At 43.2% G+C, this 13096-nt stretch overlaps 1 protein-coding gene across 1 annotated transcript in view; it reads left to right on the forward strand.

Moving 5' to 3' along the window:
* The first annotated feature begins 994 nt into the window (after window positions 1–994).
* The window catches only part of YTHDC2 (YTH N6-methyladenosine RNA binding protein C2), a 33211-nt gene continuing 21109 nt past the window's right edge, over window positions 995–13096 (forward strand). The window contains exons 1-7 of the mRNA XM_059833536.1: window positions 995–1193; window positions 1632–1722; window positions 6015–6211; window positions 7700–7899; window positions 8512–8678; window positions 11605–11707; window positions 12929–13085. Of these exons, the coding sequence (XP_059689519.1) occupies window positions 995–1193; window positions 1632–1722; window positions 6015–6211; window positions 7700–7899; window positions 8512–8678; window positions 11605–11707; window positions 12929–13085 (1114 nt within the window). The remainder of the gene's footprint in view (window positions 1194–1631; window positions 1723–6014; window positions 6212–7699; window positions 7900–8511; window positions 8679–11604; window positions 11708–12928; window positions 13086–13096) is intronic.

The following is a 13096-nucleotide window of genomic DNA, read 5'->3' on the forward strand; positions in this document are numbered from 1 at the left end:
CATCTTGAAAAATTACTTGCATTTTACAAAATAGAGGGCAAGTAATACCTTACAGTGAAGAGGCTGAGGACTGCAATGATCTTACCCACCTACATTTAATGTCATTCAATTAAATTACATAATTTATGACCAGACAGGTATCAGTGCTACTTTCTTAGTCACTGCCAATTGTACACTATTTCAGTGATACACACTTTAACAGCCTAATGAAAGAAAAAACCAATTTCCTTCCATTCATCATACGATTTTGTACTCAGCCGACATCAATTTTGGGCACGCACCACGCCACTGTTAATTGCAGTTAAGACACCAGCTGAGACCACGTTTGCCATGTCTCGCAGCTGAGGAAGGCAGGTTTCATTACTCAGCTTCCACGTCACGGAATTAACAGCGCTGCCAACGCGTCACACCTCCGCACCATTTACTTGTGCTAACTGCCTCAAAGGAGTACGCGACCGAAAGTAACCCTCCGACTCCCCGGGCCGGGATGCCGCCAAGCCCCGGGGACCTGCGCCTGGAAAGGCCGAGGAAGGGCCACTCCGCAGCCACCCGTGGGCCTTCAGCACCCCGCGGCCGCGGGGCCACCGGGGGACGGCGGCGGGGAGCGCGCAGCCGCGGCCGCGCTCTGGCGGGGCGAGGGTGCGGCTCCGCCCCAGCCACAGGAACGGGCTCTCGCCACGCCCCCAACGCCTGGGGGCGGAGCCTCCGCCGGGAGGGAGCCGGGGCAGCTCCTCCTGCCCGCCCCGCCCCGCCCCGCCCCGCCCCGCCCCGCCCCGCCCCGCCCCGCCCCGCCCCGCCCCGCCCCGCCCCGCGCGCTGGCGTCACGGCGCTGCGCCGGCCTAGACTCGCTCTTCCGCAGGCGGTACGGTACCGTCGCGGCTGGATTCCCCCGGGGTCCCCGCGCCGTCGGGACTCGCGGCCTCGCCGTTCCCCCCCGCGGTCTCCGCGGCACCGCTGGGCGCCACTCCGGGCTGTCGCCCCCGGTCGCGGAGCCATGTCGCGGCCCAGTAGCGTCTCCCCGCGGCAGCCCGGCGGGGGCTCGGGGGCCTCAGGTACCCCAGCAGCGGCCGCCTCCGCCGGCCCCGCGGCGGGCCGCGGCCGAGGCAAGGGGCTGAAGGATATCCGCGTCGACGAGGAGGTGGAGATCGCGGTGAACCTCGCCCTGGAGCGGTTCCGGTACGGGGAGGAGAAAGGTGCGTAGCGGCAGCCCGGCCGCGGGGCAGAAGGGTGAGGGGGGCGCCCCGCCTGGCGGGTGCGCGCGGGCGGGCCCTTGCGGCGGGCCGGCAGCGAGGCGGGCGCTGGGCTGTGGGGAGCCGGGGCGTCTGTGGGTAGCGGGCCTGGGCCGGCGGGGGGAGGCGAGGCCCGGAACGGGGGTGCCAGACATTTAGGCCCGGAGACTCTTCATCGGTTCAGCAGGAGAAGCCTCTCCTCAGCTCCTTTCTGCCCGAATGAGGTGGCTTGCTTGCGAACACTGCGTCGCTTACAGGTGTGAAGATGCAGCACCGGCGTTAGTCCCGTTGTTCATGGGAGAACACGATAGGTTTGGGGATTGAAAAACTCGTAACATCGAGATAATATGCAAGAATACTGCGTGTTGCATTGTTATGTTTGCTTTTTTATTATCTTTCTAGAGATGGAATTTCCTTCTTCTTTCACTAGTACTGAAAGAGCGTTTGTTCACCGTCTCTGTCAGTCTCTTGGACTGATCTCTAAAAGTAAAGGGTAAGCTAGAGTCCAATTTTTATTTATTATTTTCTTTTTTTGGTGCAAAAGTATGGAATTTCATGACTAGCGTTAAAATGATCTGTGTTTCTAGCATATCCTGCACTGTTGCAGGGCATAGTACTAGAGAAAAAAGTTTAAAAAGCAACATAAAAAGTATCTTTGTGCTTTGCTTTATGTGTACTTAAAAACACTTGTGACATGCTTAGTTTGAGATGGCTTGCCCTTGTACTGTTTTGTGGTTTTCATGGGTCCATAAAAAAGACTTCTCACTGAGATCTGTTCTGTTTTTCATGAACTATTGTGTGCCCAAGTGTTTTGCATAGAATCTCATACAAATAAAATGTAACCTAGAGTAGCATATCCAAAAGAGTGCTTCTGTTAAGAAGTGCAGGAGAAGAGGGTTCATATGTAGGTATAATGAAGTTTCTTTCTCTTACTCTGCTCTGATCTTTTGCAGAGAAAACCCATGTTCATTGACCTGATGAACTTGCATGAAAGCTGAGAATCTGGTTCCCTTGGGAGTTCAGGTAGCAAAGCAACAGGAAAGGGGAAGTTACAGGAAAAAAACAGATAGATGGAATGTCATGTATAACTTGTGTGTGTGCGGGCTGTTGTAAAACTGTAGCAGCATTTGCGGTTCCTCATTTTTGGTGATAATTCATGATTCTTGCAAAAGTAATGTAAACTGCGCATTCTCCAATCTGTACTTAAATTAGGGAGTAAGTGCTGTTCAGCACTGATTGTGTTGAACGTGTAGCTTGGTTTCAGAAGATCTTATTTAAGCATAATGCTATTCAAGTGAAGTTATGCTTCCAATGTGGCTCCAGTCTCGGGAGTGGTATAGCTGATTTTTGCCACAGATGCCTGAGACAATAAATTTGGCTGAACTTGCGTATCTTTGCATCATATTTTGGGAATACGGAGTGTTAGAAAGTCTTGTCAGATGTGCGCAAATGGTTAGCAGGAACCTGCTTGGGTTGTACAGTTCCTGTGCTTAACTGTAACTGGTAAACCCTGCTTGAATCCTTGTTGATTCTTTGTAGAGCTTTGTAAGTGTCTCTTGAGCGTCTCCCTAGTAGATTCTGTTGTATTTTTGGTGGTTGTTTTCATAGAATCATAGAATATCTCAAGTTGGAAGGGACCCATAAGGATCATGGAGTCCAGCTCCCTGCTCCTCGCAGGACTACCTAAAACTAAACCATACGACTAAATGCATTGTCCAGACGCTCCTTGAACTCTGCCACGCTTGGTGCCATGACCGCTTCCCTGTGGAGCCTGTTCCAGTGACCGGCCACCCTCTCAGTGAAGAGCCTTTTCCTAACGTCCAATGTGAACTTCCCCTGATGCAGCTTCATTCCATTTCCTCGAGTCCTGTCGCTGGTCACCAGAGAGAGGAGATCTGCACCTCCCCCTCCACTGCCCCCACCCCCCCGCCAAGTGACCTCAGCTGCTCCTCCTAAATCTTGCCCTCCAGACCTTTCACCATCTTGGTTGCCCTCCTCTGGACACACTCCAATGGTTTGATGTCCTTCTTATATTGAGGCGCCCAAAAATGCACATGTTTCCCGAGATGGGGCCGCACTAGTGCCATGTAGAGTGGGACAATCACTCCCTGTTCTTGTTTTGTGGTGTTTTTGTTTTTTTAATGTGGAGTGTTCAGGGTGACATGAAGCTTGGAGAACAGCTGAACTGAAATTTAAACAGCTGAGAAAAAGAATATTCAGCTGGGAAGACATAAACTGTATCTTTTTTTTACTACAATAATGCACTGCACATTTAAGAAACATGAATTTCCTTTTAAAATAAATTCAGGTGTACTACTTGTGTTTAGTCTTCCCAGATTTCCTCAGTATTTATGCTTGCAGTAACTTTTGAAACGATAGGTCATGATCAGGCTTGGCTTTCATAATTGAATTTCTAGATAAGAGTATAATTTTAATGTTAATATTTTTTACAGTATCTGTACTTGTTGCACAGAGTGGATAAATAAGGGAAACTAGTGCTTGGGAACCAAGGGAAACTAATGCTTGGGAACCATAGGACGATATTTTGTGTCCTTAGTTTTTTTTAGAGAAAACTTGCTATAAACTCTTCATAGCTAGTATGTTTTCCTCTAGACATTGTTAGCAGTGTACTATATTGGGTCTGGCTGGGATGGAGTTAACGTTCCCCACAGCAGCCCTCATAGTGGGCTTTGTATTGGCAGCTAGAACAGTGTTGATCACACCCCAGTGGTTTTTTTTTGGCTGCTGCTGAGCGGTGCTCACACAGCATCAGGGCTGTCTCTCCAGCTCCCCTCTATTCCCCCAGTTAGGAGGAGGTTGCAATCATGTTGAGGGAGGTGATCCTTCCCCTTTACTCAGCACTGGTGAGACCACACCAGGAGTGGTATCTCCAGTGCTGGGATCACCAATAGGAGAGAGATGTGGACACACTGGAGAGAGTCCCATGAAGGACCGCCAAGATGATGAAGGGACTGGAGCATCTGTCCTAGGAGGAAAGGCTGAGAGAGCTGGGACTCTTCAGCCTGGAGAAGAGAAGACTGAGGGGGATCTCATCAATGTATATAAATTCCTGAATTGAGGATGCAAAGAGGACAGAGCCAGGCTCTTTTCAGTGGTGCCCAGTGACAGGACCAGAGGCAAGGGGCACAGGCGGAAGCACAGGAGGTTCCCTCTGAACATCAGGAAACACTTTTTCCCTGTGGGGGTAACTGAGCACTGGCACAGGTTTCCCAGAGAGGTGTTGGAGTTTCCCTACTTAGAGGTATTCAAAAGCTGTCTGGACGTGGTCCTGTGCAACCGGCTCTATGTGACCCTGCTTGAGCAGGGGTTGGACCAGATGACCTCCAGAGGTCCCTGCCAATCTCAATGGTTTTGTGATTCTGTGGTTCTAAGTTGCTGAGATACAAACTACTGAAGACTGGGAGCATAGTCATGGGAAGCATTGCAGTTTGTTTTTCCAATTCTGCCAGCCTTTCCCTGGACATGCACATTCAAATACTGTTCCAGCTTCAGTGTTTTCGCCATTCTGCAATGTTATCTTGCATTGACCAGGAGCTGAACGCAGCCATGTTGTGGTGGGTTGACCTTGGCTGACTGCCAGGTGCCCAGCCAGCTTGGTCTGTCACTCCCCCTCTTCAAGAGGATGTGGGGAGAAAATAGCATGGGGTCTCTCCCACAGGCTGAAGTTCCTTCAGGATAAACCCGCTCCACTGAGATCTCTTCAGTACGCTTCAGGGGAATCTCTCCTCCAGCACCTGGAGTACCTCCTTCCCTTCCTTCTTCACTGACCTTAGTGTCTGCAGGGCTGTTTCTCCCACATTTTTCTCACTTCTTTCTCTCACAGCTGCTGTGCAGCGTTTTTTCCCTTTCTTAAAAACGTTATTACAGAGTCACCACCATTGTGGCTGAGGGGCTCAGCTGTGCCCTGCAGTGGGTCTGTTGGAGCTGACTGTGTCTGGCATGGGGCAGTCCCAGCCTCTCCTCACACAGGCTACCCCTGCCAGCACCTGGGTACCTGCACCCTGTACACATGTACCGCTGTACCACCACTGCCAGGGATGGGGCACTGGGCTCTTAGTGTCACCTTCTGTTCTTATCCTGAAAAGTAATTTTCAAAGTGTTGATATGTCATTGTAGCCCAGGCACAAGATAGTTCAGTTTCAAACACATTTACAACAGTTCTTCTCATTTCAGTATCAGAGTTCAGTCTGAGAACAAATGCAGTGTTATGATTAAGTGTTTTGGCTCTAATTATACATTGTAAATCTTTGATAATGAACATTCTGGGAATCTGATTTGTTTTACTGGATTTTGTTAAGGCTTGGAGTATCACTAGAAGGCTGCTTGATTTTTAACCTCTAAATCTCTTAAATTAGTCTAGAAATCTTGTGTGTAATACCTCTCAGTATTGATTGATAGAGTGGTTGATGGGGCTGGCTGTCTTTTGGGAAGCAAGTGCAGTGATAGTGCTTTAACGGAAAGGTAGCAGAACAGTGTTACGTTATGGAGGCCAAATTGTGAGGTTGTGCTGGGCATAGTCATCCAAAGTCTGCAGTGCCTGTGCTGCACTACCTCGTGAATAGAGGGTAGTTTCAGTGATGGATGTTGTAGATGCCTCTGTTATTTTGGTGTGCATTATGCTACATAGGACATTATTTGGAAGTTTCTAGTTACGACATTGTATTTGGAAACAATCTGATAGCCATCTTGAAAGAATTATGGTCAAAGATCACTATATAGGGGTAAATAGGTTATTTATTCCTAAAATATTTATTTTTCTCCCAGAAAAGGAGCAAATCGGTACCTGACTGTAAGAAAGAAGAATGGATCAGAACTAACACATGCAGTAATGACTTGTTGTTTGGCTCCCAGTACGAAACATGCTGTTCGGAGTTTAATTCAGAGATTTCCTGTCACAAATAAAGAACGAACGGAACTTCTGCCAAAGACGGAGCGAGGAAATGCGTGTGCTGTTGAATCTGGTATGTTCAGTGTGTCTTCTGATATGGACTTGTGAATCAACACTGCTTAAAAAAACACAACCCACAACCCAACTACAGAACAAAAACTTTTCTGTTTCCTTTCCTGTCCCAGCTGACCCCTCCCCCCCAAACAAACCCATTAGTTTTCTTGACTTTTAATTGTTAATATAGGGTCTTTTAAAACTGGTGTCATGAGGAACTTAAGCAGTCATGTCACCCACAATCCAGTGTCTCCCTTCTGCCGACTTACTTCTGAATCTTCGAGTCAGTTCCAACCAAACTTATTTTGAAGTACATTTCTGACATGTGAATTCCTGCAAGTTCCATGAGGTGAGATAGAAAAGGGAAGTGTTACCATGACTGCTGTGTAAGAACACCCTTATAAGAAAATGAGGCTGGCTGTTCTGCTTATAGAAATTAATGTTCTTGATAAAATAAGAAATTTATTTTTTTGTGCACAGAAAACACTTGTACCAGTATGCCTTGTTTCATTGGATATTTCTGATTTATGATGGTTCATGCTTTTTCCTTTGCTATTTTTCTTTTTCAGTTGTTTCAGTTGTTTAATAGGATTGTTTAATGAACAGAGGGAAACTATAATACAAGTACTGAAAAGCAATTCCTTAGGAATGTAAGGCATAAACTAATGAATAGTGTAAAATTTATCTATCTTTACTTCTCCAGAATGGTTTTTGGCTCTTTCAATCTGTCAGCCTATGTCTATCTTGGTAAGACGGTGCTTGTAATTTAATATATTAATCTATTAATCACATTAAATATGTATAATTGAATTTCCAGCAAGCTTTTCATTCTTCTGGAAAATAATTATTAAGGAATTACAGAATAGTGTTTACAATACTGAATTTGAAGTAGTCTCCTCTGAAGACGTGCAGGTTCTTTGGCTACTTATGCATTGCTTTCTGATACATCACACTGTGCTGTGTGGGTCCAGGGGTCTAGGTACAGCATCGTTCAATTCGTATGGTTTAAGACAAATCTTACGGACTAGAGCATTAGATTATGTAAGACTGACTGAAAGGAGGTCATAAAAAAACGGAGTATGTGAAAGAAGGCATACGGATCACAGTAAAGTTAACTTGAAGTGAATATTTCTAGGCAAACTGTGGATGTGTGAATGTGTAAACACGATAAAAAGGCCAAGGAAATATGCCAGGCTGCTTTTCTTGGGTTGTTTCTATTTCTCTTTTTGCTCTTCATGACCTTTATTGACTTTAAGCAATGCACTGGGATGGTTTGTTTTTGTTCAAAATACCTATGAAAGTAATAACTCCTTTGAATAATATTTATTTCAAGCACTGTAACAGGATGCGTTACTATGAATATGGCTTTTAAATGTGTGATGGATTCATCACTTTACAGGGATGCATATAAAGTCAGGAATGTTCATTTTTATGTATGATTTTTAAGCAATGTTTTAGTGACCATCTTTTGTATCTGTTTAAGTAAATTGTTAACTTTTCTTCGCAGAAAACAGAGAAGTGAACAAGACAAGTGGACGACTTAACAATGGTATCCCCCAGGTTCCAGTGAAAAGAGGGGAATCAGAATTTGATTCCTTCAGGCAATCACTACCAGTTTTTGAAAAACAGGAAGAAATTGTCAAAATAATAAAGGACAATAAAGTTGTTTTGATTGTAGGAGAGACTGGATCAGGAAAAACTACTCAAGTATGTTTCTTTAATGAAATAAAAAAGATGACAGTATTTATACAAAACTAATGCCAGTTTTGTAATATTTATCTAATAAGGGATTTCTTTATGCTGGTTTTAAGGTAGTTTTTTTTCCTATATAGTCAAAAGTCTTGCATTCTAATTCACTTTCTTGCTTTTGAAATGCTAAGCCAGCAGATACTTACTGAAAGCGTGAATGGTTCATCACAATTTTCTGATAGATACTAGTTTTTCATTAAAACAATATAAAATATTGAAGGGAAGGTAGCTATGATTTTCCTTCTAAAGCTAGTTCTCTTCTTAGTATCTAGAGTAGAATATTATTGTATTAAAATGAAAGATTACCTGCAGGTATTTTTTTTTTTTAATAGATTTGTCTGAAGCAGGAGAGAGAAGCTTCAACTTTTTTTTTTTTAAATAGATTAAACTTAAAATCAGATTTTTATTTTTGCTGCTTTTCTGCCCCTTCAAGTACATTTGCAATGATAATCCTATTGTGAATCCTTTTGCAACCTGTGTAATACTGAGATGCAGTTAAATTGTTTCACTATGGTAAAAAAGCTATGGCTTTATCAAACTAAAAAGGAAATTGAAACCACTTCTTTACAGATCCCTCAGTTCCTTCTTGATGACTGTTACAAAAATGGAACTCCCTGTCGTATATTTTGCACTCAGCCAAGACGTTTGGCAGCTGTTTCTGTGGCTGAAAGAGTGGCAGCAGAAAGAAAAGAAAAGATTGGCCAGACAATTGGTTATCAGATCCGATTAGAAAGCAGGTACTAATTTATATTTCTTAAAGTCAATTTATCTTGTGCTGGTATCTTTAGTCTTGTGTACATTTAAACTACAGTCTATTTGGCATACAGCCTAGCAAAAGCTCAGTGTGTAAAGTATAGGTAGGATATGTTATTCCAGGTAATGGAATATTTGAGAGTGAAAAGGACGGTTTCCCTCCTGCATTTTGCAGTTTCATGTAGTAAGTTGTCTCATATGAATTGCAGGTGCTTTCTCTTGATTTCTTGGGTGTGTGTGGAATTCCTTGTCTTATTTTCAGATCAAGTCTATACTTTCCTGCCTTTTTTTTTCTCTCCCTACTTTTAACGTGTATGGATCCAAAAGTTCTGCAAGCTTTGAAGATAGGTAGGAAGACCAGCATGCTGTAACAAATGCTATATAATGAGAGTTGATAGGGGATATAAAAGGAAAAAAAGCAAAATTTGTAAGTGAATGATGAAGTTGAGCATTGTTTACCAATCTAGTTTGGGCTAAATTTACTCTGTTTCAGCTTTAATGTTTAAAGCATGAAGTGATACAAAAGTAGAGATTTCTAGGTCACCTGAGGAATTTGTTCCTAAAGCAGAGCAGGAACGGATGAAAGTCTGAAGATTGTGTGCTGTTTCTGGATTCTTTGAACTGTATAGATAGTGGGATTTCCAGGAATGGGCAGCAGTTGGGATATGAGTGTGAAGAAGATGGCAAAAGGTATAGCTGGTTACGTTGCTTATATGGATGAAGATATCATATGGCTCATGAAAATGAATGCACTTGAACAACAAAGCCAAGCTAAAGAAGAATTTGAATATGTATACAAAAGCTTACAAGGCTATTAAGAGATTAAAAGAGCTAATAAAGATGACTTGCAAATAAGGTGGATGATTAATGTGCGGAAGTATTATGCTAACTGTAGAAGAACAAAGTATAGGTCAGATCAAAATGGAAGAATTACTGGAAGCAGTGCAGAAAATCCTGCTTAAGAGGAATCGATAGATTCACTCGAGAAAGAACAAAAGGGAGAGATGGCAATATTTCCAACTTTGGGCAAAAAAGATGTCAGGTGGAGGTGTTTACAGTAACACAGGAGTCTAATTGTTTAAATTTTATTAACTATTAGACAGCAATGATGATTTCTAGAAGGCTGCTGAAGAAGAGAGAAGAGGAGACATGCATGAAGTAAAGCATTTCCATCTTGGATGTATTCCTTGAATTTAATATGTGGGAGGATTTTTGAAAGGACGGATGAATTCCAAACTTGGAAAGAAATATGCATATGATAACTAGTGAGCTCATGTCTTCCAGAAAAGAACTGTAGAGTACAATATAAAGGAATTTTTCAGTGCTTAAGGTGGCAGTGCTGGAGAAAGTAGTGGCAATCGCTGGTTTCACTTGCACAGCTAGCTCTGCCACAGGTACTAGAATAGTAACTTTTAAAGGTTCTGAAATTCTTGAAGAGAAAAATTAAAGCATTTGACAAGGATCAGCTGATTTCTTTGTGATTCAGTCAAGTGTAGTGTACTGGCTTTGCATGGCAAGGTTTTGGTAGCGGGGAGGGGCTACAGGGGTGGCTTCTGTGAGAAGCTGCTAGAAGCTTTCCTTGTGTCTGATAGAGCCAATGCCAGCCGGCTCCAAGATGGACCGACCACTGGCCAAGGCCGAGCCCATCAGTGACGGTGCTAGCACCTCTGGGATAACGTATTTAAGAAGGGGGAAAAAAACCTGCACAGTGGCAACTGCAGTTGGAGAGAGGAGTGAGACAATGTGAGAGAAACAACTCTGCAGACACCAAGGTCAGTGAAGAAGGAGGGGAGGAGGTGCTCCAGGCGCCGGAGCAGAGATTCCCCTGCAGCCCCTGGTGAAGACCATGGTGAGGCAGGTTGTCCCTCTGCAGCCCACGGAGGTCCACGGTGGAGCAGATATCCACCTGCAGCCCCTGGAGGAGCCCACGCCAGAGCAGGTGGATGTGCCCAAAGGAGGCTGTGACCCTGTGGATAGCCCATGCTGGAGCAGGCTCCTGGTAGGACCTGTGGACCCATGGAGAGAGGAGCCCACGCTGGAGCAGGTTTGCTGGCAGGACTTGTGACCCCATGGGGGGTCACTCACGCTGGAGCAGTCTGTTCCTGAAGGACTACACCCTGTGGAAGGGACCCATGCTGGAGCAGTTTGTGAAGAACTGTAGCCCATAGGAAGGACCCACGTTGGAGAAGTTCATGGAGGACTGTCTCCCATGGTAGGGACCCCACGCTGGAGCAGGGGAAGAGTGTGAGGAGTCCTCCCCCGAGGAGGAAGGAGTGTCAGAGGCAATGTGTGATGCACTGACTGCAACCCCCATTCCCCGTCCGCCTGTGCTGCTTGAGGGAGGAGGAGGTGGAGAATTCAGGAGTGAAGTTAAGCCTGGGAAGAAGGGAGGGGTGGGCAAAAGGTGTTTTAAGATTTGGTTTTATTTCTCATTACCCCGGTCTGACATGATTGGTAATAAATTAAACTAATTTCCCCAAGTCGAGTCTGTTTTGCCCAACCCACTACATATATGCAAATACAAGGACTATAACCAAGCATATCCTGAAAAATTGGAACCTGTTTTTCCAACGCGGTTGACACTGAATTTTCCAGTAAATTAAACAACGTGGAGAGATTCTCAAGGTTCTGTTACATTTGCTTATTTATTTATATAAATTTGAATTTCACTTTGTTAATTATTCCATTATCTGAAGTTTTGGAGCGTAAGCACTAAGATTCCCTAGGAACTCTCTGGGAACAAGCATAGTTTAAAACCAAATAGTATGCATGAATTCTTTGAGAGGACTATAATCTAATTCCAGTTCTGGTGAGCACCTGTTCAATCCTTTAATTTTCAGTAAGTAGTGCAAAGCTAGCAGCATTTGAATGGTGTAAAAAACTGAAGTATCTTTATTAATTGTTCAACAGGGTTTCTCCAAAGACACTGTTAACATTTTGCACTAATGGCATACTACTTCGCACGCTAATGGCAGGAGACAGCACTCTGTCAACTGTGACACATATTATTGTGGTAAGAATCCTGTTGTATTTCATGTGAGGTGGAGCAGTAGGTATTACTTGTTAATTGGAAGATGAGATCCTAGTTTTCTTTATGAATTTGCTGAGCATCTAAGGTGGTTTTGTTTGGTTAGAATCTGAATTAACATTAAATACTTACTGAGTCTTTATTGTAGCATGTATATTTTGGGGTTTGTTTTTTTTTTTCTTTGTAAAAGTATCTTATTTTAGGTTCATGCGAGTAATTAATTTTGGAATCATGATGCAGTTGTTGAGGACAGAGCTCTAAATTTTTCCGAACTTTCTCTGACAGTGCAAAAGCCTTAGGGAGTCTTATTTAGGTATGGTTCAGTGTGAGTGTGTCAGAATTTTTTCTATCATGTACCTGTTTTAGCAAGACCAGGTTTGCAGTTCATTTGTTTGCCCAAATTTTTTCAAGGTAATGAGTAGTCTAATCTGCAGCAAATTATTCAAGTGTGTTCATTTTATGATTATGTGAATATTCCTACTGTGGCGTTTGATAAGTCACTGGAACCAGAGTGTTTACCGCAAGGTTAAGTTCTCCACTGCTGAAGACAGAAAAATTTGTCATAATTTTAGGTGCCTGCCTGTTTATCAAAATGGAAAAAAGTGTGAGAATGTTTTATGCATTCTTGACTTCAGCCAAAAAATGTTGTATTTGGGGTCCCTGATTCATAAGTTCATAATACAAAACAGAAGAACACACCAACAAAGATGATTAATCAGTCCTGTGCCTTAATTGATGATAAGCTTTGTGCATAACTTAATGGATCTAAGCAATCTAACTTTCTTCTTATTATGTGGTATCATACATTTCTTTAAATGTTCATCAGTTGTGAAGCAAGAATTCATTAAAATAAGATTTGTAGGATTTGCGGTTTGTGTCATTGTCTTGAAAATGAGATTCAGATATAAGAATGAGAAAACTTTCAGAAGTTCACCTTAACCTCTGAAATCAAGGTATATGTCGCCTGTGCGTTACCAGTGTAGTCTGCTCTAATATCTTTATAAAACTTTTTGAAAGATTTTTGTGACTTTCGGATAGTTTTTTAAAAAATTCTTACTTAAACAAGACTTACATATTTTAATGTGTCTGTAATGTAGCAGCAAATTACATATTTTAGGTTTTAAAAAAGTTCATATTTGTGAAAAGTTATAATCTTGGATCTGTGATGTTTATCTGTTGTGTGGTGTTTTTTTTTTGTTGTTGTAGGATGAAGTACATGAGAGGGATAGGTTCAGTGACTTCTTGTTAATAAAACTAAGAGATGTGTTGCAAAACCAGACCAATTTAAAACTGATTATTTCTAGTGCTGCTCTAGATGCAAATCTTTTTATTAGGTATTTTGGAAGTTGCCCAGTAATACACAGTAAGTATTTA

Source organism: Gavia stellata, chromosome Z (genome assembly GCF_030936135.1).
Source record: "Gavia stellata isolate bGavSte3 chromosome Z, bGavSte3.hap2, whole genome shotgun sequence".
Lineage (NCBI taxonomy): Eukaryota > Metazoa > Chordata > Aves > Gaviiformes > Gaviidae > Gavia > Gavia stellata.